The following is a 26,966-nucleotide window of genomic DNA, read 5'->3' as shown; positions in this document are numbered from 1 at the left end:
TCCTCCTCCCACCACCGCCGCTCCTCCTCCCTCCTTCTCCAGGCCTTTATTTACCTGCGGAGGTGCATTTGCATCTAAAATGGGTTTCTGTGTTAAACAAAGCAATCCAGACCACGTAATAGAAGCCCGACGATTGGCGTGCATCCAGCACCCCTTCTTTCCTACACACACACACGCACACACCCAAACACATGGCTTGCCCAAGGCCCTGACAAGACAGCTAGCTTTGTTTTTAAAATAGCACCTCTGTTCTTTGCGGTGGTCCTGTTGTTAAGTGTCTCTCTGCACACACCCACCTCTGGGATGATAAGTGATCCAGCGAGTGAACCGCGTCTGGGTGTGACAGGGTTTCCCCTCTGGCTTTTTTCGACGTGGTTTGGAGGGGTGTTGCTAGTTTTGGGGCTTTAAGCTATGGTTGGAATAAGGGAGCTGTCGCGGCACGATTATTACTTCGCATTCAGATTTATTCGTCTGAGCGGTTTTTTTTGTTTATTGTTTGAAATTAAAATCTGTGTTACTCCGGAAGTCTAAGTGAGATCAAGATCTTTATGAGAAAAGAGAACAAATTTCTCTTGTACAACACACACACACAGAATACAGTTCACAAACACGCAAATTAAAATGAACACAAGTGTTATTAAAGGTATCGGCTTGTAGAAGTTCCCTCAAAGCAGCGAGTGCACTGAAATCCTTGAACTTGCGCAGATAAAAAACTATTATTATTTTTAGTGTTTAGTTATTTGCATGTACCTTGTGAGAAATTAAATTAAAAGGAAGTGAATGGAAAAAAAGTAGATCAACAGATATACAAATGACTTGACAGCTGTTTAGAAATCAGTAAGTATGGCCTTCAGTTTCTTTTTTTAAATAACTGCATCGCTTTTGTAGTGACTTCCTATGAGTAAAAATTTCTAGTGAGAGGAACATAATAAATAAACTTCTCCTCGTGATTTGGTCAGTGTTAGAGAAAAGTAGCAAAAGCAGTCTGTCGATTTAAATATTTAAATTAATCTCACAGTTTTTATCTGTTCAGAATGTACCTTAAAGTTTTTCATAGTTGACATGGGCGTGTTAGAGAAAAGTAGCAAAAGCAGTCTGTCGAATAAAATATTTAAATCAATTTCACAGTTTTTATCTGTTCAAAATGTACCTTAAAGTTTTTCATAGTTGACATGGGCGTGGACAAATATGGTTGCATTATGCACATTTATGAATGCGCACATTTATGCACATTCATGTTGCAAACTACCTCGGGTGCTGTGTCTTTGGTGAGGGGGAGGAGGGCTCTCTTCTCAGCTGTGTGCTACTGATTCCCTGAATTGATTTGATTCTATTAAACATATGTTCATTTACAGATATTTCAGTTTCCAAACACTTTTGGACTTTTGAAGATTTGTGGTATTTCCACAATATTTAACTTCAAGTTTCCACATCTCTCATATGCCTTTGCCTCTGTCCTCGTACATGCTTTTTAAATCCCAAATGCTGCCTCACATCAGCTTTCAGACCCGACGCCGCTCTCAAAGTTGGAACGTCTGCCAAGTTTTGGATCTCCCTCACAAGTGGACTAATCTTGTTACGCAACCACGGCGAGATTTCTAATGAGAGGATGCAGGAAACGGCGTGTACTAAAATAAATTCATCCAGGGATTTTATGAATCAATACCAGAAGCCTAGCCCTAATTTTGAGACTCACATCAACAGTAAACGCAGATGACATTGTTCTTGCTGAGAGGACCACCTGACACGGCTTTGAAGCTGAACCTGCCGTTTAAAAATACCTGTTTCTTTATCCTGTTCTGCTCAAGGAGGTTTGCTTCATTACTGCTGCGCCGCTTCCTCATTTACCAACCAAAGGGTCGGGGCAAGGGTCAGATGACAGAACGTGTGAGCATTAATTGGGCGTCAAGAAATTAGAGGAGTTAATAGGACTGTGCGTTAACATGCTATTATCCCGTTAACTTTGACAACTCTAATAGACACATTAAAGCGTGAGAGCAGGATGTAATCTTATTTTTCCTATAATGTTGAAGTTGCTGACATTCCAGTATTCTCCATCTATTATCATTGCGGCAGATTAAATAACGAGAGGCCTCCATGGCAGAATGTAATATCCCTTATAAGAACAAAAGAAACTGTTACTGGAGCAGCTCAGACAGGATGACACTGCAGGAGCTCGCTTAATGCAAAGAACAGCACTGTATCCACCCAGTGATTATAGAATATACTAAACACTTTTACTGACATTTCTCTGAACTTTAGGGTGTTTAAAAATGTTTAATTTAACTGTTTTTAATTAGTCCTTCACTAATTTAATTGGCTAATAATTGAAATTTGGATCTGAAGCTACTAACTCTGAGGCATTTAACATCATTACATTACCTGGATGAATACATTCACTTGTCTGTGTGTGTGAGTGTGTGTTTAGCCGTTTCAACAGTATACAAACTGTCATGCTTATATATAAATATATATATGTCCTTAGGAAATGAACTTGATATCAGATTTTCTAAAACTCTACACAGGTACTGTATCATTCCTACATCGTTCCTACCCTGGATGCACAAATTATTACACAGTTAATGCTCTAATAATAGATCAGTTTTCATGTGAGACGTGTCTTGCTGTGCAGGATAATCTCCAGCTATAAAATTATATCACCTAGCTGACAGGAATATTGCCCACCTACTACAGTATAATCACGCTACAGATAAGAAATCAAACTGCGGGGAAAAATGGATTTTGAAAGTGCAAACCTGAAGACGCGCGCGCGGGGGATTTCACGTGTGCGCATGTTGCGTCTGCTTGTGTGTGCAAGCACTCGCGTGTGATCTCTCGCCGCGTCTCGCTGATCAGTTATCACTAATCCTTCCACTCAGAGCTCTTTAACAAGTTGCCATTGTGCTGCCGACGCTTAACATGATGGAGGAACGACCTTCGTGGTGAATGAAAAGAAGAGGGAGAGGGAAGGAGGGAGAGATACAGGGGGAGGGAGAGGGAGAGGGCAACACCTCCGACAATGGGGAGAAAATTGGTTTACACTAGATAGGCTTGTGATTACAGAGGGAAAGAAAATGACTTAGATTGAACAATAGAACTGTGAGCGTGTGCATTGGCGTGTGTGTGTGTGTGTATGTTTCGAGGATTAGTGGGTGGTTAGGCCGGGATTTGGTTGAAATGAATTGGTGGGTATGGTGTGCTGATGGGTGCGTGTTTGGATGTTTGTCAGCCTGCATGTACTCCAACAGTGTCTGCGTGTTTGCTCGTGCAACATGCCTCTTTGTGTTGTGACTTGATCTAACTGGGAATCCGGGAGTCTTTATTACTGCCCTGCAAACCTGAAAAAAACACTCAGCCGTCCAATTCGTTCCCTCATCTCTCTCCGGCGCTTTTTAGACTCTTGTCATCACGGCAGAGTGTGTTGCTGAAGATGCCTAATCTGTGATGTAATTAATCTTTAGCACCAAAAGTGCTTTCTGATTTCGGCTCAAGGATGCCCTGCAACTGAGCCAATGTCACTATCAGCATCGCAGAAGATGTGTTGACTCACTGCGTTTTTATTTTCTCACGCGCATATACATACATGAACGTTTCGGAAAAAATGTGTGTATCAAAGCGGTGTCGCAGATATGTCCTGGAGGCGCTCTATTTACAGCTGAACCATGAAATTATTCACCTGTTCGTGGATGCAGCGTGTTGTAACAAGACAGTTGGAAATTAGCCCGGACACCTTTCATTGTTCTGAATGTGGTAATTTCCATGCATACGAAGTAAAGGAGGTAGATGGTGTTTCATAATTAACCTGAGTTGTGTACAGGTGCAGGAAAAAAGAACTCAAAAGAGCGGTTATCCACACATGGACATTATTTTTTTTTTAATGCAAAGCGCAACGAGTGTATAAAATAAAATTAATATACATACATATATATATATATATAGACAAGTAAAATTGCTTCTTATGTGTTGATTATACGCTCTCTGTCTTTCTCTTTAGGAGGCCCAGCAGCAGGAGAGCTTCAACATCAGGGGACCCGCCCCAGGGAATTCTGGGAAGCCCAACAACGTGGATGGCGTCGCCCCGGACCGCCCCTCCAGTCTGCCGGTGAGTGATTGACAGTCGTGTCCACCACGGATCAGACCGCAAACATATTAGGCTTCCTTTCTTCCTCCGCTTCCTGTTTTCTCCAGCGCTCCGCCCAGCGTTACGCCCTTTAGTCCAATCAGCTTCCTCCGCCCTCCCTCATGACCCGCCTCTTTGTGTGACGCTGCTCACGTCTGTGTTTTGACTGGCGTTTGCGACAAAGGCAAAAAGGCCGCATGTATCATCCCGCGGTCTAAGCACCGTACGCGCTCACACATACACCCACGTGCCCAGAAAAGCATATGCATCGACACAGACGCTCCCTCCACGCAGACACACACACACACACACGCACAAACCCGCGTGCACTGCATCTTGGCATTTGGGGCGAGCTGAAAATCGTTAAGCAGGTTGACTACAGGAGTAATTGAGAAGAAATGGTGAGACCAGACCAATCTATAAATTTCTTTTATTTATTTATTTATTTATTTATTTTGGCTAAACTAATCCCTTCTTGCTCTATCATTCCTCTCCTCGCTGCTCCTCAGCACTTTCAAGAATAGAATAAATAGACATTTGCAAATGGTCGCAAATATTGGCACTGCTCGAGGTGTGCGCAGTTTAATTTACCAGATACTTTGGAGCGGCCCCAGGAGTGGGGGAATAAACTGCAGGAAAAGCTAAATTAAGTGTATGAACTCCAATTAAGCCATAATATTCTCCATATACGTGTGCTTTCAAAGTCCGTGTGCGTTTCTCGTCCTCCGTCTCTCAGCACACACTGACGGTTGACTTTGCTTTGTTTCAAATCACCGCTGATTCCTGTTACTTCTCGTGCACACACACACACACACACACACTCTCACACACACACACGCTCCCTCCTTTTCTCTCTTTTCCTCCATAGCATACTAATACTATGTACTCCGCTTTATCTCGGCATTTCTCCTGTTTTCTTTCATTTTCATTCTCCCACACTCGTTACACCCCCCTCCCTCTCCCTCTCTGTCTTTCTCTCTAAAGTAGCATCATGAAAGCCCCCCCACCCCCCACCCCCCCTTCGTGCTATAATGAGAAATGGCCTTGATGTATCAATGTGTGAATCCGTAGCGAGAGAGCAAGACGAGGCGCGGAGCCACTGCAGTCGTGGGGGCCGATCTATTTGAACCGCCATCACTATCACCCCATATTCCCTCACCACTTTAATCCTGGCGTTTTACCCCTTGGGTTCTCCGTGTGTTTTCACATCCCATCCAAAGCGCACGGCTCGCCGAGATCCTAATCGGCGGCAAGTTTTGATGAGAGGGAGAGACACAGAGAGGCAGAGATGGATAGATAGAAGGGGAGAGAGTGAGAGAGAGGGAGGGAGAGAAGGAGAGAGAGAAATTGCTCGGCGTTTGCCAGGTTCTTCCAGCAAACTGTCACGGCAGAGATGTAACCGTTTTTTCTCTCTCTCTCTCTCTCTCTCTCTCTCTCCCCTCTCTCTTTCTCACTCTCTCGCCGGCGTTTGATGTCAGATCTAAAGCTGCTGTCATCTTTTTTTTTTTTTTTTCTCCCCTTTCTCTCTGTCAGGAGGGAGGGAGCGCGGGTCGGCAAAGTGTCATGTTGTTGTTTTGGGACGAGTCGGCTGTGTGATGTGGCGGGATTTTTGAAGGGAGACCAAAGGGAAATGTGCTTTAGTAGCTTATCACAAATGCAAGTCACAGTGCCCCTTGGGTCTTTTAAAATGTAATGTATTGGAGATAGAGAAGGCCTTGTATTCCATATCCATTGTACTACATCTGTATCGCCAATGCTGCTGTTACATATAATCACCATCACTTTAATGCTCCTGTTACATGAAGACCTAGCAAACACCGCACGTTTGCTTGTTAGCATTAGCACTCCTCTAATTGTCACACTGCGATCAGCCACAACATTATGACAGGAGAGGTCAATAACATTGACCATCTTGTGACAATTCAATGTTCTGCTGGGAAACTTTTGGACCTGGCTTTCATGTGAATGTTACTTAGACATGTACCACCCACCTAGACCAGACCAGACACCCCCACCCCATAGCAATGACACTCCTTGATGGCAGCAGCCATCCCCAGCAGGATGCAGCCTGACACAGACACACACACAAAAACAGTTTAGGAACAACTCAAAAAAACATGAAAAACAGCACAAGGTGTTGACCTGGCCTCCAAATTCACTAGATCCCAAGCTGATCAAGTATCTGTGGGATGATCCACAGAGGCCCCTCCCCTCAACCCAAAGGACCCATAGGCCCCCACTAACATCTTGTTGCCAGACACCACAGGACACCCTCAGAAGGCCCATGTCCATTCTCTGATGAGTCACAACTGTTTTGGAGGCACAAGGGAGACCTACACAATATTAGAAAGGTGCCTGATTGGTGTATATGTAGTTTTGGTATGTTCTGATGTTGATGTTGCGTGACATTAACTTTGGATTCTGGTGCTTTCCTGTCTCTGTATCATTAGGCGAACCTTGTTTTTCATCAGCTAACACTGTCCACTCGTCTTTCTGGACTGTCACTGTAAATGAACATTAGCATTTTACGACCTGTTTTTCAATATGGATTTAGCATTATGACTTGCAGTGATTTCAGCCTCTCCTCAGTCCGGTTCACCCTGTTCATCCAGTTCCACGCAAATATGGAATTAAGCACCGGAGCATGAGCAACTTGATAATGAAACCCTTTAACCATTTAGTGTCTTTCTCTACACCGTAAACCGTCTGCAGTCTGGATTTTATGATGTATTCTCATTTCAAGTACAATTTTGGACTTCCAACCAGGGGCAGTAACTTGAGACAGAAGTATTTTTTGACATCAGACATCACAGCTTGGACTGTAGCGGAACTTGATGGAATCGTGCTTCTCTCTGTGCCATTTTCAAAATGACTCTGATTTCCCCAGGACCCGTGCGGCAATTACAGGTCAATAAAAGGAGACGTGTTGCTTCCTGACAATATGTCAAGGCTGGACTATATGATTGGCACGGGGGTTGTTGTTTCCACCTGGGATGTGTTTAGCGTGTGGCGGTTAAAAAAAAAAAGAAAAAAAAGGAGTAAGAGCCATTTGTATATTTTGCCTAACATTGATAAGCCAGGCCAGTTCCTCCAGTGCCACAGTGAGGTGAGGAGCCTGGTTTTTAAACCCACTGCACCCCCCCACCTCCCCACCCCCCAACCCGCTGCTGCCCCCGTTCCAGTCACTACATGTTCCCTGCTCTCCGGCGTTCCCCTGACAGCCTGCCAAGCTGGCACACAGCCTCCCATCCTCTGGGACATGGGAGAGGATGGCCAGCCATGTGGAAAGACAGAGTGAGAGCTGGCGGGGTGGGGGGGTGGTGGGCAGTAGGGGGTGTGAGGTGAGGAAGCGGGGGAGAAAGGGTGAAGAGCAGGATGAGAAAAAGAATGCGTGAGAGAGAGAGAGAGGGCGTGAAGCGATGAAGTGAAACGTGGTTATCTTTTTGTCACTTGTTCAGGGTGAGGGATGTTGAATTCAGGCTATGGGGTTCCGGCAGTGGTGTGTTATTCACACAAGTACACACACACACACACACTCACATAGACACTCAGAGACATGGACAAAAAAAAAAAAAAACGTTCTTGTATGTCTTTCAGTGCTCATTTGCCCCTCCTTGACTTATTTTCCATCAGACAAAGGGGGAAATTCAGAAACACTATCTCTGCCTCTCTTCCCTCTCACTCCTGTCCACCTTGCCCTCCTCTGTTTTTTTCTGAGTGTTAGGTCATGAATGATTGACAGGGCACAGCTGGAGAAGCCTGCACCCCTCCGCCCTCCCTCACCACAGCCACACACGCGGACCACTTTGCTCGCAAACACACATTCGGCACATACTTTGATGCACATTCTGTCCCCCCCGAGCCGCTTTCACGCACCACGTGCGTGCGTGTATGCGTGTGTGTGTGTGCTCTGCCAGAGCATGTCAGTCAGGCTGCCTATACAGTATGTGCTCTCACTCCGGCTCTCCCTACTGCTGGGTTTTATTTTAGAGTCCCCAGGCAGGCAGACAGGCCAGCAGGCAGCACAGAGTAATGTCATCCAGCAGGGTTAGATTCAGCCTCCACATTAGTGCACACGGGGGGGAGGAGAGGAGAAAGGGAGGCAGAGGGAGTCAAGAAAGCAAAGAAATACAACGGCGATGAAGAGGAAGGGAAAAGAGTGATGGCAGAGAGAGAGAGAGAAGAGGGGAAAGGAGGAAGAGACCCTCGTGGAATAAAAAAAATACATCTCAAATATGAAATAAACATTCAGCCTGATTAATTTACATACAAATTATTCCGCATGTATTTAAAGGGAACAGTGGCAAAGAATGTCTTATATGTGAACGTCGCCTCTGCCTACATTTCTCTGTGTATTTATGTGATGTATCTTTGCAGTACGATGAGGGTATATGTGGGGGAGAGAGAGAGGAAGGCAGGGAGACGAGATGTTCTCTGGACCCTGCTACCTATTCTTAGAACAGACAGCAGCACCGAAGGCCACAGCAGCTCCCTGCCACTGCTATGAGCACGTAGCGGCTCTGAGAATAGGACAGCTAATCTGAAGCCAGTTTCACACTCCGAGGTATAGGGAATGGTCATGGTCACGCTGGTCTTAAACCTGTAGACCTAATATGAGTAGGAGTGATTGATTCAGTGTTCGCTTTTATGTGTCGGTCCTCCGCAGCATTTCAGGACTTACCATACGGTTGGGTTTTTAGCATCAGACTCGCGCTTTTCCTTCCACGCTCCTGAAACGCGCCACTTGACACACACACACACACACACACACACACACACACACATAATCCGTGCCTTCACCTGTTTCACCGCAGACCCAGATATCATGACACAGCGAGTCAGAGGGCCCCCGACTTCATCTAAAATGCAGACAGGCTATTTTTCCGCTTGTACGGCGGCCGTGTTTTCGTTTGCTCCTCATGAATCATTTAGCGCGCGCACAGTTTCATGTACACGCAATGGTTTTTTGATCCTCAAGAGCCGGGAACATGTGTTTTCGCCGGGGCTTACCATTTGTTCCCCTACAGCATGAAAACACAGGCGCACAGGAAGTGGAATTGATCCGCGGGGGGAAATTTCTCCGGGTTTCTTTCATCTTCATACATCATCAAAATCGTTTTTGAACCGGGAGAATTCACCTGTGATGATATTTGAAATAAAATTCATTCACATATTCTGTCGCGCTTCTAGTCATTTGCAGCTGCTTTAAAATGCATCTAAGAGCAGGCTTGAGATGAGTAGCTACATTAGCGTTTGCTCTATCATTTCGTCATTAAGCTAGCTTTCAGTGCTAGGTATCGGGTTTGAAATAATGACATAAAATCCCCTGAAGAAAAGCCGGTCGACTTGGAACATCCAAGTTCAAACCTCTGCATAGTCAAGCATCTGAGCTGCTGAAGTGTCCTTAAGCAGGACACTGAATCCCTACCAGCTCTCCACAGCAGCTGACACTGCAGTCTGATCCCCTGCAGAGGAGAGACACACAAAAAGAGAATTTCCCTACGGGGGTCAATAAAGAATCTTTTTGCCTGCAGGATTTTAGTTGTATCTTATGGCAAAATTTGATGGCAACACACTGTTCGACCAACCAGGAACTGTGTTGGCGAGTGTAGGTTGTTATAGCAAAGTGGTAACACAAGGCTGAGCAGCAGTGGTACAGAGAGAGAAGGGGGGGCTTCTCAGCTGCAGAGGAGGCCATGTTTATACCCATCCACCCTTGACAGGCTTGGCTGGTTCGAGTCCTGAACAGCAGAGCCAAGGGCGGATAGTAAACCTGTGTGCATACGTGCACGCACTCTCGTCCGAGCGTTCCTCTTACACACCCTACGCTTGCATGCATACTCTCTCAGTGTGTCAGGCGCTTTGAGTTGAGAGTGTGAGGGAAATGGAGAGGGATGAACTTGGTTAAGAAAACACCAGGCCGGCTCCGCTGGCGCCTCTCCACCAACCTCTCCTACAGAAGAGGAGAGACAGAGGGGGAGATAATGGAGGAGGAGGAGGAAAGCCAGCGAGGACTGACCCTAGAAGGAGAGAACTGTTCTCCCTCTGCATCTTTTTTTTTTTTTTTTCTTTTTCTTTAAATCCTTGGCCATCAGTTCCCCTCCTCTGGCTGGTGTCTTTTGTCAAATCCCATTTCTTCAAACAGATTTGTAAGACTAGTTCAAATTCAGGACAAAGGAGGACAGAGAAGGAGCTCGTTGCTGCTTGTTTCCATTAACATAGCCGCACACACTCATCTGTTTTTCAGTAGGATTCTGCATAAATCCCTTGTAAAAAAAATAAATAATAATAATAATAAATGAAAAAAAAAGGATAATGTCAATGGAAAGGTGATTTTGCTTCTGTGTACACGTCTGTGCGGATGTGTTGGGGACACAAAACACGCACTAACACCTTCCTGACTGTCCTCCCTGCCCCACCACGGGACAGTCCACAGTGTGACAGTGTGTGAAAGCAGAGGCTGCTATATCGGGATGTTGAATGCACACAGTGAGCGAACATGACACACTGCGTGCTTTCCTAGTGTCGCCTGTCCTTTTTGGGTGTTACGTCCGGTGTTGTTCTTAAAATGTGAAGATCTTGATTTTTTTTTTTTTTTTTTTTTGATAAAAACACACCTCCATATTGATTTCAGAACGCCTAACACGTCTCCTCAAGTGCATGCTTGATATATAGATTTCATTTTCACCAACCATTAATGCCAGAAACACCCTTCTGGCACTAAGCCTTCCATTATGAATGGTGATTTGCTGTTACCACATTAATATTTAAATTAACTGTTAAAATGGCTTCAAATGTTATTGAGCCAATCTGAACTGAAGATTGGAAACATCTATTTTATATTCATTAATAGTCTGGACGTGGGAACTGTCTCTTGTCAAATAATATTTCAGTGTAAGAATCTGGAAGAACTCCCCTTCCCTCAGTGGATAATAACGTGGACTGAAATAACAAATATTTGAGGTTGAGTGACATTTGCTGCAGCTGATAGTGTTTTTCTTTTCGTGGTCCACCTTTTCTTCAGCTCGTTTTTCACTCCTCTGGCTTTAGCAGAGAAAAACAAAGAAAGGAAGAGCCAGACAGGAGAAAATTGACCAACCTGGTGCAGGACAGAATAAGTAATAGACAAGGCCTCCCTCCTTCCTTTTCCTCCTCGTCTCCCTTTCACTTTCCGTCCTTTGTTTCTTCTTTCGCTTTCCCCTTCCTTCTGTCATCCCCTTCTAACATTTCTCGGTTTATTTTTACGCCTGGTCCTAGATGGCTGGACTCCCAGCAGGGTCTCTAGGCAGGGGGGAAGAAAGAGAGGAAGGAAGGAAGGAAGGATCCAGCAGGGGAATGGAGGAGAAGAAGAGTGGAGAATGTTGGAGGGGAGGAATAGAGGGAGGAAGGAGCCATCAGAGGAGGAATATTCTGTCATCACCATGGCTCCCTCTGGCTGTTGGGAGGCTGAAATTACATCTGACTTTGAAGTTAGGGGCAGCAGCATCGCCGGCGTTGCTATAGTGACAGGAAGTGTGTGTGTGTGTGTGTGTGTGTGTATGTATGTAAACTCCTTGGGAGGTTTATTATGCATGATCCACACTGTGACTAGTCCTGATGGCATTACAGTGCTGTTATTAATCTACTCTCATAAGATACGTGTTCTTTAAACACGTCTCCACACACACAGGCGCGCACACCCACACATGCACGCACACACACACACACACACACACACGACCCATTTCACAGCTGGATTCAAACTTCATGTCGTGCCTTTTAAAGATTAAGATAAAGTTTTTTCCTCTTATTATCTTTGAGAAGGTTTATCTGGCTGCACACTGTGCTCACAGGCAAATGCTCGCGCGTTGCACATGCAGAGTTGTTCAGATTGCAGATAGCACTGTTTGGGTTGTTTAAGCTGCTTCTGCTGAGTCCTAAAATATATATAGCTTTTGTTTCATCAGCCTGTGACACCAGGGAAGAAGCACAGATAGATATATAGATAGATAGATACTGTAAGACAGAAGAGGGGAAGAGACATATATGCAGAAGAGGGATGGAGGGATGGGGGGAGGGGGGGGGGGGGAGGGGGGGTAATGTTCCATTAATGCAGAGCCAGGCTCTTGCTGAGGGCCCTGCGCCAATCTGCATCTCCCTACAGTCTGCCTGCTATACATTTTTCATGAACGCTGAGCGAGAATTAGCGACGGATTGCTGCTGCAAATTGCTTCTCCTTGGTCGGGGGCCGACGGAGGGAGACAGAGAGAGTAAGAAAGAAATAGGTAAAGGGAGAAGGGCAAGATTTAAGGAGGGAGCGAACGGCGCAGAAAGGAGGAGAGGTGAAACGGCGAGAATGACATGATTGCAAAGAATGTGGGGAATAAAAGGGGGGGAAGCACGCTGTGGTATTTCATATCGTCTGTGTACGATAGCAACACTTACTTTCATCAGCAAATACACAACCAAGTCACAGCCATTGTCCATGTGGTAATATGTAAATTCAGAGCAATGTTCAAGGATACAACAATATACTATCTCCTCCTCTCCTCCTCCTCTCTATATATTTCCTCTCCTTGGCCTGCACACCATATAGTTCTGACCCCAATCTTAGCCTGCACTCTCCACTCCAATATAGCCCACTTTCATTTTCCACCCGTGGCCTTGGCAGCTGTTATAGACCCTTGGTGACCGGCTGACTGAATGGCTTACGCCTGTGCAGACTGGTTTTCTGAGCGGTTGCTTCCTTCCTCGCTATTTCCCCGAAGAACTTTCCCTGTCTTGAGTTTGACATTGTGATGTAGAGTCCGTGAAGGCATTAAATGACATTTGCCGTGCACAATTTTCAGCAGTTGCAGTTCATTTCTAAAAGTGTTTCGCTTGTAGTTCTGTAAATAATTTCTTTAAAATACACTTTTAAAATTAAATCTCAAACATTTTCAAGTGACATATTATATATACTGACTGACAGTGTATATGGCTCAGTCATATTCCTCTAATAGAAGACCTGGGTCACTGTTTGATGCCCACCAATATTACCACCTCACAATCCGAAGGATGGACCCACTAACGTGTGTGTGTCTGTATCTTGTGTGTGTGTTTGAGTGATAAAAAGAGAAGATGTGTGTGTGTGCGCGCGTGTGTGTGTTCAGGCCTTATGATTGCTGCTGTAATCTGCTCTCTCCTGCCAGCCACAGTTATTACAGTTGTCGATATGGTGCTCAGGGCTTTATAGACACAAGCAACAAGCCTGGACGCCCGCCAGAGTTAGTGTGTGTGTGTGTGTGTGTGTGTGTATATGTGTGTGTGCGTGCGCGCGCCAAAGTGCTTTATATTTGTTTGCCCCCTTGTGTGCGCATATGTGTGTGCGTGATCTTTTGCCGCGTGTGTATGTAATTGAGCTCTCCGCTCGTGTCGAGGCCAGTTCAACAGTGTGTTAATTGCTTATGTTACAAAGTGTTAGTCCCAGCAGTATGAGCATGATATCTAAGGTGTGACTGTTTATTCCTGCATGTGTGTGTGTGTGTGTGTGTGTGTGTGTGGGCCTGTCTTTGCTTGGACAAGTTTATTATGATAATGCATGGAAAGGGGGTAAAAGAGACGCAGGGAGGTAGGGGAAAAAAACTGCAAAACAGCGGAGAATAAATAAGCTTTGGTGTTTAGGAGGTGTAGGAAGAAGAAAGAGAGAGAGAATGGGAGAGAAAGATGGAGGTGGGGAGGAAGAGCTTTTGACTGGAAGGAAGAAGAGAAACGAAGGAGGCAGTGAAGTGTAGAGGGTTTTCTTCCTCCTGGCACTCAGCCCTGACTGAAGCCTGTTGTTCAGTCCACTTCTTCTGTTTACCGCCCTGCCAGCCTATTACTATCCAGGCCCGCCAGTGTGTTACAGTAGGACTGAAACAATACTTGTGTTGCATTTGTCCATGCATAGGCACACACACACGCCATAAGAGTCACTGATGGACCATTTTACACTCTCATTGCTCTTTTGGAAGTGTACGACCATCTGTCAGAGTTGGCCAAACGAATAAACAAATCCTCTCCCTCTCGGTTTCTCTCTGAGTGTGTGTGACGGGGTTCTGTGCACATATCAGCTACCTGTGACCCCCAAGAGGTGTGAAAATCCCCCCTGCCAACGGCCCATGCGTCCGTGTCTATATATTCTTCTGTTTTGATCATATAAAACCCCCATCTCTAGATGCATGTGCCACACTGGAAATTAAGAAACAGTATCCCTTCTGTTCAGAGAAAACATCTTGGTTTTAATGGATTCCTCGGCCTTTATGAGCTCCGGTTCTTGGAAGTGTTTCTGTGTTTTCTGAGTAAGGTCTCGTCGTCATAATTGATTCTTATTAAGTTTTAATTGTTGTTTCTCTATGGACTGAGTACATTTTAATTGTTTTAATTATTTCATTATGTATGAAGTTACTCTGAGTCCATATCACCACTACAACCCCAGTGGAAAAATATGCAGCAGTCCTACTTACACAAATAATTATTGAACTCAGTGGACTTATGGTAGTTTGTGTTATTATTCTATCACTGTAATATAATGCAATGAAGACTTCTTGTAAAAGGAGCTGCTGCCATGTCTCCCATGTAATCTTATGTCTAAGTAAAGGCCTATGTGTGAATGAATGAAGACTATCTAAAACATTAGACTCCGTGGAACATTTAGCCAAGGTCTTCACTGAAATTTTGAGGCAAACTCTCCACCATGTGACAGTGGACAATTCTACACACTCTCACATACAGGGTTTTATGATATCACTTTTAATGTGAATATTAAAAATAAAACCACCAAAGTGACATACTTTAGATGAAAATAAAAAAACGTAAAATAACCTGATCGCACAAGTGTGTGCACCCCTGAACTAATATTTAGTTGAATGACCCTTTGATTCTATTCGAGGAATCAGACTGGTTGGATAAGTCTGTCAGCCTGGCACATATTGACTTTTAGGAATACTTTCCCACTCACAAAATTGTCCCTGATTTGTCAAATTGCACAGCCTTCTTTGGGTCCACACCAGATCAATCTTTGGATGTATGTGTTGGATCACTGTGCTGCTGAAAGATGGAAGTTCTCTTTATTTTAAGCTCTCTAGCAGAGCCCAGAAGGTTTTGTGGCAACATTGTGTTTTGGAGCTGTTTTCTTTTCTAAAGCCTCAGTTCCAAAACATGATGCTGCCACCGCCATGCTTGGCCATGGTTATAATGTGTTTTTGCTGATGTGCTGTTGTTTTTGCGTTAAGCATTCCTTTATTAGTTTTAGTCAAAAGGTACCGTCTTTGTTGTGTGACACCATAACGCATTTTATGAGAGAGACAGCTACCCTGTGTAGGAGCAGTAGCACCCAGCCTCCGTGACCAGCTTTCTGTTTGTCTTCTCATCAATTCTGGAGGCTTCCTGTTTTTGATAATGTCATTGTTGGGCCATATCTGCACCAGTTATTTATGACTGTCTGCGCTGTGCTCCATGGTATATCTGATGCCTTGGGAAGGCATTCACCTGAATGATACCTTTCAACAATGAGATGTTGTCGCTGCTTTGTAAGCATATAGCCGAGGAGGTGTGGGAAAAATCCCACAAGAGCGAGCTGCAGAGATTTGATTGGAATTAATCAGAGTCACCTCGGGAGAAGACAGGTTTGTCCTGTTTGACATCAGTTTGATGACTGATGTATTCTGAACGCAACCACATACCCAGCTATTAAAGGGTGAGCACCCTTGTGCAGTTTTCTTTGATAACTGTCGACTTTTTATTCCCACGTATCTACTTTAAATATTACTTTGTCTTGTAATAATGATGATTTGTTGGCGATACAAAAATAAAACCTGGGACCTTCTACATGCTAAATGCATGAACGGCTCATAAAGGATTATCTCATCGTATCTTATATTTAATAAAACAATACTGTGAATGGGACAGTACAACTTTAAGTGCATTGTGCTGCCAGTGTTGCTCTTATTTTAAATGCAGGATTTATTAGACTACATTCAGAGTTTTTATTTTTTTTTTCCCTTTTGTCGACGTCTTTGTTCACAGCATCTTAAATATCCTCAGCCCAAGGATTTCAAATAGGGTCTGGGTAATTCTTCCACCACTGACCAAAAGACAAATGTCGATTTATCCACCCAACAACGAATCACCGGAAGATTAGTCCTGTTTATTCAGTGCAGGCTTCTCACACACAAACTAACAAACACACACACACACATACTCTGTCTGAGTAATTTTGAAAGAGTCCTGTGATAGCTTTGCATAGCATTTGGGCTAATGGCGTGCCTCGTGCTTCCTCCCAGGTCGGTGCATCCATTAGCAACCATATTACTGCCACATAATGGCTTATTGGTTGGTGGGAAAAAATTACCAAGGAAGCCAAGTTGAAAAGAGAGAGACAGAGGGGAAAGTCAGAGCGGGAGAGAGATAAAAAGATGAAGAGAGAGCGCGAAGGAGATGGAGAAAGCCATCTCTAGCAGGGCCTCCGAATTGAGTTACAGCTGTTATGATTTGTCGTCTCTCAAGTCTTTTTCCCTCTCTTCTTTTTCATTTCTTGTTTCCACCCCCTTCCCTTGCACCCTCGGGGCTTTGGGAAGATTTTATCTTTCTAATGAGCCGTTGATTCTTCTTTTTTTTTCTGTCATTACCTCATTCGTTCTGGATGGAAGGCAATATTTGTCATGCTGTCAAGCCGGTGTTTGCATCCAACCTGTGTGCGCGCGTATGGGTGTGTGTGTGTGTACGTGGATTGTGGCGGAGCTAAGTGGTGTAAAGTGTTTACGCCACGGTTTTGGTTGGCGTTGGTGGTAGAAGTGGACGCAGGGATCAGAGTAGTTTGGCGCGGTGGCCCCCGGCCGCCATGTTGAACTCCCAGCCTTATCAATATGCAGCACGGTGGGCGGATTGCACTTGTCTTGATTGCTTTAATTGGCTGGACGCAGTTGCAACACACACACACACACACAGAGTTAAGAGTAGTTTTTGTCGAGCAGTGGTTACTCCAAAGGTATTATTGTTGTGATATTTTGTCCGGCGAATGTGGGACTGTTCGCTGCAACTTTGCATGAGTCACTCTGCTCCTACACACTCAATATGCATATTCTGTAAACACACGCACGCAAGCGCACACACTCACATATACAAACCGGCAGTTTGGAGTGGGGAGAAGTTTAAAGGTGATCCTCTGTTATGAGCAAAATTCATAAATATGTATGAGCTGCAGATTGTAATGCTCACACACGCGCGCACACATCCCGATGAACTATCTACGTGTCAGTCAGCGTACGTATGCATTTCAGTGGCTGCTTGGGGGTAACTCGGCAAGCATGCGCTTACTTGCTGGCTTGGCTTGGCTTGGCTTGGCTTGGGTGTGTTTATGTGTGTGCTCGGCGTGTGTGTGTGGGTTAAAACGAAGTGGAAATCAAATTCACCTTGAAGTGTCCTTCTCTCTCCCCTCGCCACCCCCGTGTTTTTTTTCCTTCGTCTTTGCTTTGAACACACTGCAGTACTCAGTTCAAAGAGAAATGCCTTCTCGTGTGTGTGTGTGAAAGAGAGAGAGAGGGAGAGAGAGGGGATGACAACAGGGTTTGAGATGGAAAGAAGGAAAAAGAGAGAAAGACCCGCAGCTGCACTCTCCTGACATCACCCCCGCTGCAATCTTTCCCCCATCAAAGAGCAGCCAGGCTTAGAGGAGAACTCGGCCTTCTCCCATCACTCCCCCCTTCCCAATTAAAAGCAACCTGGGACCGGGGAGGAGGAAAGAGTGGGAGGAGACAGGCTTGACACGGGAAAGGAGGAGGTGACAGAAGGAGAAGGGATGGAGCGAATTGATTCGGGACGGAGAAATCATGGCGATATCAGAGAGAGAGAGAGAGAAAAAGAATACGAGTCTTCATTTAGGCCTCGGCGACCTTTCACCTCCTTGATCCTACTTCAGGGCAGGCAAACAACAGAGGTGGGAAACTTTGAACAGCGCTCCACTTTCCACACGAGGATTTTTAATCAAAGGACACTCTAAGATAAAGTGGAACATTTTGTGCCTCGTGTCATTTTAGAGGCTTTTGTATTTTTTGGTCAGGTCTTTTTAAGTGTGTGTACGGATGTGTGTGTATTTTTTTGTGTGTGTGTGTGCACAGTTTGGCCTTTATTCATTTCTTTTTTCACGTCTGTGTATTGGATATATTTCTGCGCACGCATATGAATCTGAGCCCGCGTTTGTGGACACACCGTCTGGGGATCTTATTGGCGCGTTTGACCTAAAGGTCACCCGCTGGTAGCAATTGACACGTTCCGATTAGCGCTCAATATGTGATATTCACAGTTGACTTTTGCAGAGGATAATCAAATATGATTAATGCCTCCCGTGCTCCGCGTTCGACTCGCAGTTCCTGACAAGACCCGAAAATATAAAAGGACACGGGGAAGAGGAAGGCAGAGGAAGGGAGACGGGCTGAATGAAATGATGTAACGCTGAGTTTTAAGCATCTTGGGAAGTAAAGAGAGAAAAAGCCTGACAAGAGACATTTGGACCGCGAGAGAAGAAATATTCACATCCTCAACATGCCAGATGGAGATTGTCTCTCTCTCTCTCGCTCTCTCTCTCTCTCTCGCTCTCTCTTTCTTTCCTTCTATCGTACTCCTCCTGGGTCCACAGAGCCTGGTTTGAGATGAGGAAGTGGCAGGGCAGGAGACAATAAAGGTCACCTCGTCTTTCTCTTCTTCCCTTCTCTCTCATCTTTTTTTCCCACGTCTGAAATGATTTCCACTCAAGCACCTCGGCCAACTTAATTCTGCCTCCACTTTGGAAAGAAATGTCGAAGCTTCACATCCCGAAGAAAGATCAGTTTCTTTATTAGTTTTCTTGGAGCCGTCTTAATTGGCTTTGGTCTGAAATCAGAAATGAAGATATGGGTTTTAAGAAATGCTCGCAAATCTTCGAACTTACACTTTTCTCTATTGACAAATCGTTGCCAGAATTAGATAAAATAAGCTCTGAGAACATAATAAAAGTGAAGAAAATGAAAGCTAAATTTAAATCATACATTTCTGTAATACCCTTGAGTAAAATTTAACCAATGTGCCTTCCGTACGTCTATGTAATGTACACTTTTGTGTCTTTAGTCCTCCATTTTTCTTCACTCCATCCTATTTTTGTCCCTCACCTCCCTTTTCTCCTTCCCTCTCACTTCTATCTCTTTCTAAATTCTCATTTCGATTTCTCAACCTCTTTCTCATCTTGTTCTCTTCTTGGCCCTCGTCGCCTCTTATTTCCTGTCCTCCTCCTCGTCCTCCTCCTCCTCCCTCCCTCCCCTCTCCTCCTCTCCTCTCCTCTCTGACTCAGGAGGCTATGAAAGGTCAGTCCTGGCTGACATTTTCCACGGAACCTCATTGATTTCTGCTCAGCGCCTTGTGATTGGCTAACCGGAGCTGCCTTCATTTCCCACCAATCCCCTTTAACCAGGAAGCCAGCCAGCCAGCTGACCCCGAGGTCAACCAGCTCCAAATAGCTTTTTCTGGAGCGCTACAGTCTTCTGTGCTCTATATTTTTCTCCTCTCTGTCTGCATACCTCCCTGCAGGCTGTAGGAATGAGGGAAAGAGAGAAGGATGGATAAAGGAGGAGGATTAAGTCTTAAAATGGAAGTTTACAAGGCCAGTGGTTTTCATTCGGAGGTTCATGGACTCCCACAGGACCTTGATGTGGCTCTGGAGGGCGCCCGGCAACACAATGAATAATTTTAGTTTATTGAATACCGCCAGAAAATCTAGATTTTGTGAGAAAAACACTCTCACCTATAGATGTATCTCCCTGCTGATATTGTATCGACTCAGAACCAGTGCTCTTTACCTGTAACTATTACTCTGTTAGAACGTAAACTCCCTTAGTTTACTGGCTTTTTAAGCTCCAAGAAGAAAGATAAATATATATGCCAAAGGATATCAGCTACTGAACCATTAACATGCCATGCATAAATTAGTAGGATACATGTGAATCACTATACATGACACGGTCAATGCAATGTGATCAATGGAAAGGCCGAACATAACGTTCTCCAGCAGTGCTTTGAATGAATTAGCATACAACGCGAGAGCAGGATTAAAGAGATACGTGGGGGGGGGGGGGGATCACCCCTGAGACTTGATAAGTATCCTGCTGACCCTGACTGCCCTGGAACATATAAAACATCCTCAATACGACGCGTGAAGCCTCGCGCTTTTTCCTCGCTTTCTCTCTTTTCCGCCCTTTTTTAACTCACCGTGTGTTATAGAACAGTCGAGCGCTAATGGCGTGGGGGTTTCACTGTTGCTTTAAGGACGCTTTGGTGGATGTGCCGCTCGAGTCTTGACCCCTTTGAAATGTGAAAGCTGGGCTCGCTTTGACTGTATGTCTCTGCCCTGATGATGAAAGAGTTAAACAACAGAAGAAACCTTTGGCCAGATCGTGCTAATACACCAAGGCCGAATATATCCACGAGAGTCTGTGAGATAAGTTTCATCATCTGCTTGTGTCCGCGGGGGTCAGGCCAGACTTTGCATGCTTGACTGTGACCTGTGCAAAAACCGTGGACGGAATGTCACTTGAGTCCCTGCCCTGTGTCCTAAATGTATTTATCAGGAGGTGTATATCTGCAAGTGAACATTTTAAACTTGCATTCATTATACTTTAACCAGAGCTCAAATCTGCTTTCATGTGTATTTGATTATATGATGAGTTAGTTTCAGGCTGCAGGCTGCAGGAGAAAGAAAGTATTTTTTTAGCGATATAGTCTGTACATTCACTCTCTTTTTTTTCAAAATAACACAAATGAGACCATTATACCCTCGTCTCTGTGTTTTCTTCCTCCTGCCCCTCCCGGCTCCGCTGCTTCCTCCTGCAGAAAACGCTGTCCTCGTGAGACGGCAGTGGCAGCGCTGGTAGAAAATGTCCGAACGCGGCGGCGTAAACAAACGGGCAGACAGCTCTCGGTCGTTCTCTGTGAAGTGATAATGTGTTCCCCACACTGTTTTTGTTCTCATGCTAATGAAGTGGACCGCATCGGTAATCACTTTCAAACCCTCAGCCGGGGAAAAAAAAAAAGTAGAAACGGCAAAACAAAGGCTGGAACAAAAGGATGCTCCGCTGTTGTTGGTCTGTTGCGAGCGCGTGCAGAAGTAGGGTTATATTTTGTGTATTTTTTCACAAACCTGCTGGTGCACCGACGACCGCGACGGCTGGCTGCAGGCGGAGGTCGGAGGTCGCTGGATTCAGCTGATGAGAGAAGAAGCGGAATTGATCAAATATGATAATGTAGGCGATGAAAACTGTCCAAACTACCCGCTCTTCACTTCCTTGTCTGACATCGTGTTTCCCTCGAGGCGTGCAGTAGAGGTCCACTTAAAACCATGTTTAAAAAAAACTCCCTTTCTTTGATCTGATATGTGCTGATCGATGTAGCCGGCCGGGGTGTATCTGTGGCGGTGAAAATTAGTCTTTTCTGCGCTAAGTGCTCATCCTGCACTGAGTGTCGGACGTCTGCCGCAGAAGCAGACTCATTTTTACTTTGTTTACTTCGAAGAAATCAACTTAAAAGTCCGGTCAGACGCCGAGCATCTGCTGTTACGTTCTGAAAACTCCCTCTAACTTCTCTTAAACACTGAAAAAATAGTGAGGTTGTCTTGTCTCAGCACTGCTGTCTCACTTGATTACTCACTGATCACAGCGATATTGTGAAAAAAATAAAAGTTATTTCCCGCCCTTTGACCTTTTTACTACTAGTCATTAAAACAACGGATTAAAGCTTCTCCTTCTCCGACTTTCCTGTCTGTAAACGCTGAACATTTAGAGGTAAAATATAAAATATAAATCACTGAAACAGTTTAGCACAATCTCTCCCGCAGCATATAGATAAAATGACAGATCCAATTGTTAAAACAGGTTTTAGCCATAAAGCCCATAACGGCAGATGAAGGAAGGAATCTAAACTTTCATTTCCTGCTTGGTTTCTCTCTATATATTAATGGCTCCTTTCCTCCCCCCTCCTCTTTTTCCTCATCTCGCCTTTTTTTCTCTTTTTTTTTAAACTCACTTGTTCTCCTCTGGGCTGACAGAGTTTAGGCTATAAAGCTGAGATGCAGCCTCTTGAGAGCTATTTGTTTACCGGAGACCTTGAAAATTAGCATGTTTCATGAGGCAAGATACACTTAGAAAACACGTTGTTGTTAAATATTTTTCATGCTTTTAACGCTCGTGTGTGTCCGTTCCATGTTCACGCTTGCGTTTTTGTTTTTTAACGTTTTTATCCGTGCAGGTTTAAAGTATTTGTGCGCACCGGTGTGTGTGTGTGTGTGTGTGTCAGCTCTCTCAGTGGAAGACATTAGGCCGCAGTAACAAGCTATTGATTGGACTGGGCGGGAGGCTGCTGCTGATCTCTCAGGGAAACGCTGAAACAAGGGAACAGGACGCACATACAGATGTAAAGCAGTGAATACAAAGCGCACTAATCAGAAGATAAAACAACACACCTAAACGGCAAACTTGAGAGGTTTTTTTTTTTTTTTTTGGCGTGTTTGTTTTGTTTCGTTGACATCTTCCTTGTAGTCACCGCACTTTTGAGAAAACTCTTGGGAAATCAAGCTTTGTGTTGCTGTGACGCTTCTTGTCCTTGTAATTTTTTGTTGATGAAGTTGTTCCTGGTCTGCTCAGCCATGTTGGCTGTAACTGATCTTCAGCAGGACTGCGACAAACCATTATTTTTCCAATCGTTTAATCTACCTTATTATTATTACTATTAAATTACAATCAGCTATTTTCCTAGTTGTCGATTAATCCTTTGGTTAAAAGAACTAATTAATGATCAGAATTCCTCCAAACACACTTTTATTCAAACATTATCAAGACGTATTTGATCATAATGATATATGATCATATAGTGATGAATGAAAAATAGTTCAGATTTATAGAGTGCAGTTATGATACATGTATTTTACTGTATTCTGCAGCATGCACAGTGTTGAGTACGACTTGAACGATAATACAGCTGCATTGTCCTGTAGAGGAGGGGAGCCCGATACGTCGATGTCGATCGGCCAGTACATCGCAAATGTAGTGCGGGTGGATCGCAAAACAAATGTTTTAGATGTCTGTCTATCATTTATCTCTTGCGCCTCCAGAACAAACAGCAAGACGAACTTTCATCTTCTTTTTATTGCAACATGCCCTCAGTTCAGCCATGCACAACATTAACAACAACTCAAGACTACTGTCTTTCTTAAAGGGACAGCACTATTTTTCTAAAGGTGCTGTGCAAGAATTTTTCTTCTTAGAATAATAAAAACAAAGATGAGAAGAGCACATGCAAACACAGGGACAGCATGCAAGCTCTGCATTGAAAGACTTAGGCCTTAATGTCAATGTAAATCTCTGTCATTTAGGTTTCTAGGTTCGTGACTCTTAGATTAGGCCTTTTTCAGTAAACCTTGCATCATGTCGATGTATTTCACTCCAACAGACGTATTTACGTAATCATCGATAACAAGTTGTTGGAGCCCTCATCTTCACAATGTCCCCACTTGTACAACATCACCTCATTGTTGCAGAGGACTCTTTACAAGCTGCTTCTTTAGGTTTGCACAACCTTTGATCAGCTCCGTATCAGCGATTAGTTACAAAGGAGCACCACCAGCAGACGTTCACTTGTAATGAAATGTCACGGCGGAAAGATTCCGTTAAAAAATATTCCCCGTGTTATTTATTTATTTATTTATTTTTAACCTGCGGCGTGAAGAATGGCGGACTTGTTAACGAGAAAAGCAGCCGCGGTTTGTGAAATATTGATCAAGTTATTTTTTTTTTTTCTTTTATTAACATTTCTCTCTCAAAATACGTTTCAATTCGGAGCGCCCACGGAGACAAAAAAAAAACCCAGTCATGACTCGCACTTTGTTCTCTCTCTCACACACACCCAAGCACACACACACTCACACACACCTGCTTTTGCTACTGGCGTGATGTTGGCGTCCCAGAGGTAATTAGACTGAGGCCGTTGCTGGCTGTGCTACAACAGCTCAAATACCTGGACTGACTCTACTACACCTGTCTGGAGGGAAAACTGTGTGTGTGTGTGTGGGTGTGTGTGGGTGTGTGTGTGTGTGTGCGGGACACGTCCTCCTAACTATGTACAGTACTCGCACTATGAATATGTGCTTCCCTGCCAATGACACGTGGTTGTATTTGTCATGTGGTGCGTGTCTCTCATAACGTGTGAACCCTTTTAGTGATTATTCTGTGTGTGCATGTGTGTGTGTCGTCACCTGCCAGCTCACAGTTGTTTTGACATCACTCTGATCTCAGAGATACGCCTTAACAACAGGAGCATATACGATCATATTCTCTCTGACTCTGTCTCACACACACACAGACACACACACACACACACACACACACACACACAGTTGGTGTAGATGAAAGGCTAGACGTCTGGATTATAGAGAAGCTAACATGACAAGGCTGTTATCTGCTATGCTCTTTATGAATATCACTAGATGGTCTTTAGGATAGATAGCGCGGGCTTTGATGATCGTTGTGTTACTGGAATGACATTTTGGCAGCTGTGTACACTCAAAAACACACCACAACATAATGCGCCGGGCTCAGATACACACACACGCCCAAATGTGGGGATTTTCGTTCAAGCTGTCGTCTTCTCTCTCACACGCACAGTTTTTTTTTTTGGGGGGGGGGGACGGGCTGTTACATCTCCTGCTCTTTTTCTTTCTCAGCACCCAGCTCGATGTGCAAAGCCCACAAAGGTTAGTTAGTTCGACCTCTGCCTGCTGTATTAAGCCCCGCTTTCGATCTGCCGGAAAGGTAAAAAAACACACACCGACTGCAGGCTAAAATTAGCTCTGTAATTGGGATGATTTTTGGAGGGGAGTAATAAAGAGGTTCAGAGGAAGCAATGAAAGAGGGAGAGAGAATGCCTTTTCCCTCCCCTCGCACCGCATTTCATTTTAAAATGAGCTTTCTTCTCTGTGTTTATTTCTGATGGCTTTATGCCCCGAGACACATACTAATAGGATTTTTACTCATAAATTAACTTGGTCCTCCTGTAGGGCCGATTCCGCTCTTTGACCGCTCACTGTTCAATTATGTGTGTGTTTTTTTTTAGTTTGTTTTATTATTAAATGCAGTACAACCCAGAGTTTCCCTTCACGGCTGAAACACAATTTTCTTTCTTTTTTCTCTTTTAAATAAAAGGCTTCTCGTTCGCTTTTTGCAAGGAGCAGAATGCTTGTATGGAAATTATTTATTTATTAATCCATCTCTGTACTTTTGCTCGCTTTATTCCTGGTTTGAAAAAGTCATATTTAAAAGCTCCTGCTGTATTTTTATATTTCCATAGTTTTGCGAAGACTAGCACAAACAGTGCTGTGACATGTTGCTCTCTTCCTGACCTTGAAATGTGCTTTGCTTTTCAGTTCACTATTTTCATAGCCGGTACATTGTGTATGGTTCAAACTGGGGAGAGGTGCACCTAGGAGTTTAATGCAAATGAGGCCATGCAAGGCAACTTGTGTGTAATTTGGTGAAAAATGAATGTTTGCCTTTGCATTGAAAATAGACGTCCTGGGGACTGGGTCTGCTTAAACCCACTCTGACTCAATTAATAAGAATGCATGACTGAAATGTTGCTGTTGTTAACCAGGGACAAATAACTGGTTAGGTTGTTACAGTATAATTTATAGAAAGGATGGCTAATAAACCAGAATGGTTCTTTAATTGAATTGTTGCTAGATTACTAATGAAGCTGGCTGCACTCAGTCCAAAATTATCAGACCATTTTAATGCTGCCTTCAAATGCACTCATGAGCGTTTGGTTCCGACGTGGGAAGTCGTGTACACAACATGCTCGCCGTTCAAGTGGTAACATCAGCTAGAAGTTGCGAGAACATGGTTGCTAGGCAGCTATGGCAAGCCACTGAGGCTAGTAGTTTAGCAAGGAACCAAGAAGTTAATGCAGAGGCGCAGCTCGTCAACAGTCGTCCCTCCCAAGGCCTGACGAACCTTAAACTACAGCAGTGACGAAGCTTTCGATGACCAAACGAGACTCAGTCCTATTACACGTTGTGTGTAGGACTCTTTAAAGTATGACAACAGCAGCTAATGCAAAATTGTCCGTCACCAAATCTAGTGTGTGCTCCGCCAGTGGGGGTTGAGACACCACCGCTAGCCGACCTGTAAGCTCAGCTAGGAGGCTGAAAAAAGGTGGATAAGTTAGTAGTTAAAGTATTAACACTTGACCAGCCAACATAGGTACTTTTATTGAAATACACATGGTGTCTACCATTTCTAGAGTTTTAACTGTACAACGCTATAGGGGGAAAATAGGCTAATTTGGACTTTTTTTCTTTTTTTTAGTATTAGTTAACTGACAATTGGGAATCTTTGCCTAGGACCCCAATAAATCACCTCTGAGGTAACAAAATGTAGAAAATGTGAACAGATGAGCAAACACTTCACAACTAGTGAATACCACAACTAGGGATCTTCGTACAAACCTTCTCCTGAACACCATAAACACAAACCCATCTCAAAGCCTTCACTTTCTGATGATAACCTTCCTACAGCCTTCTGAATGAATCAAGATGGATGCTTGTGTTACATCTGCTCCGACAAATAAATAATGTAATGAAGATAAGCAATGCCAAAGGGCGGTACTTTCGCTGACAGTGACCCTCTGTCGTTTACATTATGTGCAAACAGTGTTGCAGAATAACAACACAGACCTGCATAGCTCCGTACCTGGCTTCACCTTGTCAGTTCTAATGTAAAAAGCAGGTGCATGAATGCGCAGGTTTATCCTTCCTGTCACACAGCCAGGAATTGCACAA

General features: G+C 44.2%; 1 protein-coding gene across 2 annotated transcripts in view; it reads left to right on the top strand.

The window, feature by feature from the left end:
• Positions 1-26,966, top strand: part of LOC311505501 (AT-rich interactive domain-containing protein 1B-like) — a 181,624-nt gene that overhangs the window by 58,770 nt on the left and 95,888 nt on the right. For both annotated transcript variants that reach the window (XM_084569105.1, XM_084569104.1), the window contains exon 4: positions 3,995-4,102. In XM_084569105.1, the coding sequence (XP_084425231.1) occupies positions 3,995-4,102 (108 nt within the window). The remainder of the gene's footprint in view (positions 1-3,994; positions 4,103-26,966) is intronic.

The sequence above is a fragment of the Chelon labrosus genome (assembly GCF_963514085.1).
Source record: "Chelon labrosus genome assembly, chromosome: 20".
NCBI classification, from domain to species: Eukaryota; Metazoa; Chordata; class Actinopteri; order Mugiliformes; family Mugilidae; genus Chelon; species Chelon labrosus.
The sequence above is the reverse complement of the archived record's forward strand: the minus strand, read 5'-3'. Positions and strand labels throughout refer to the sequence as shown.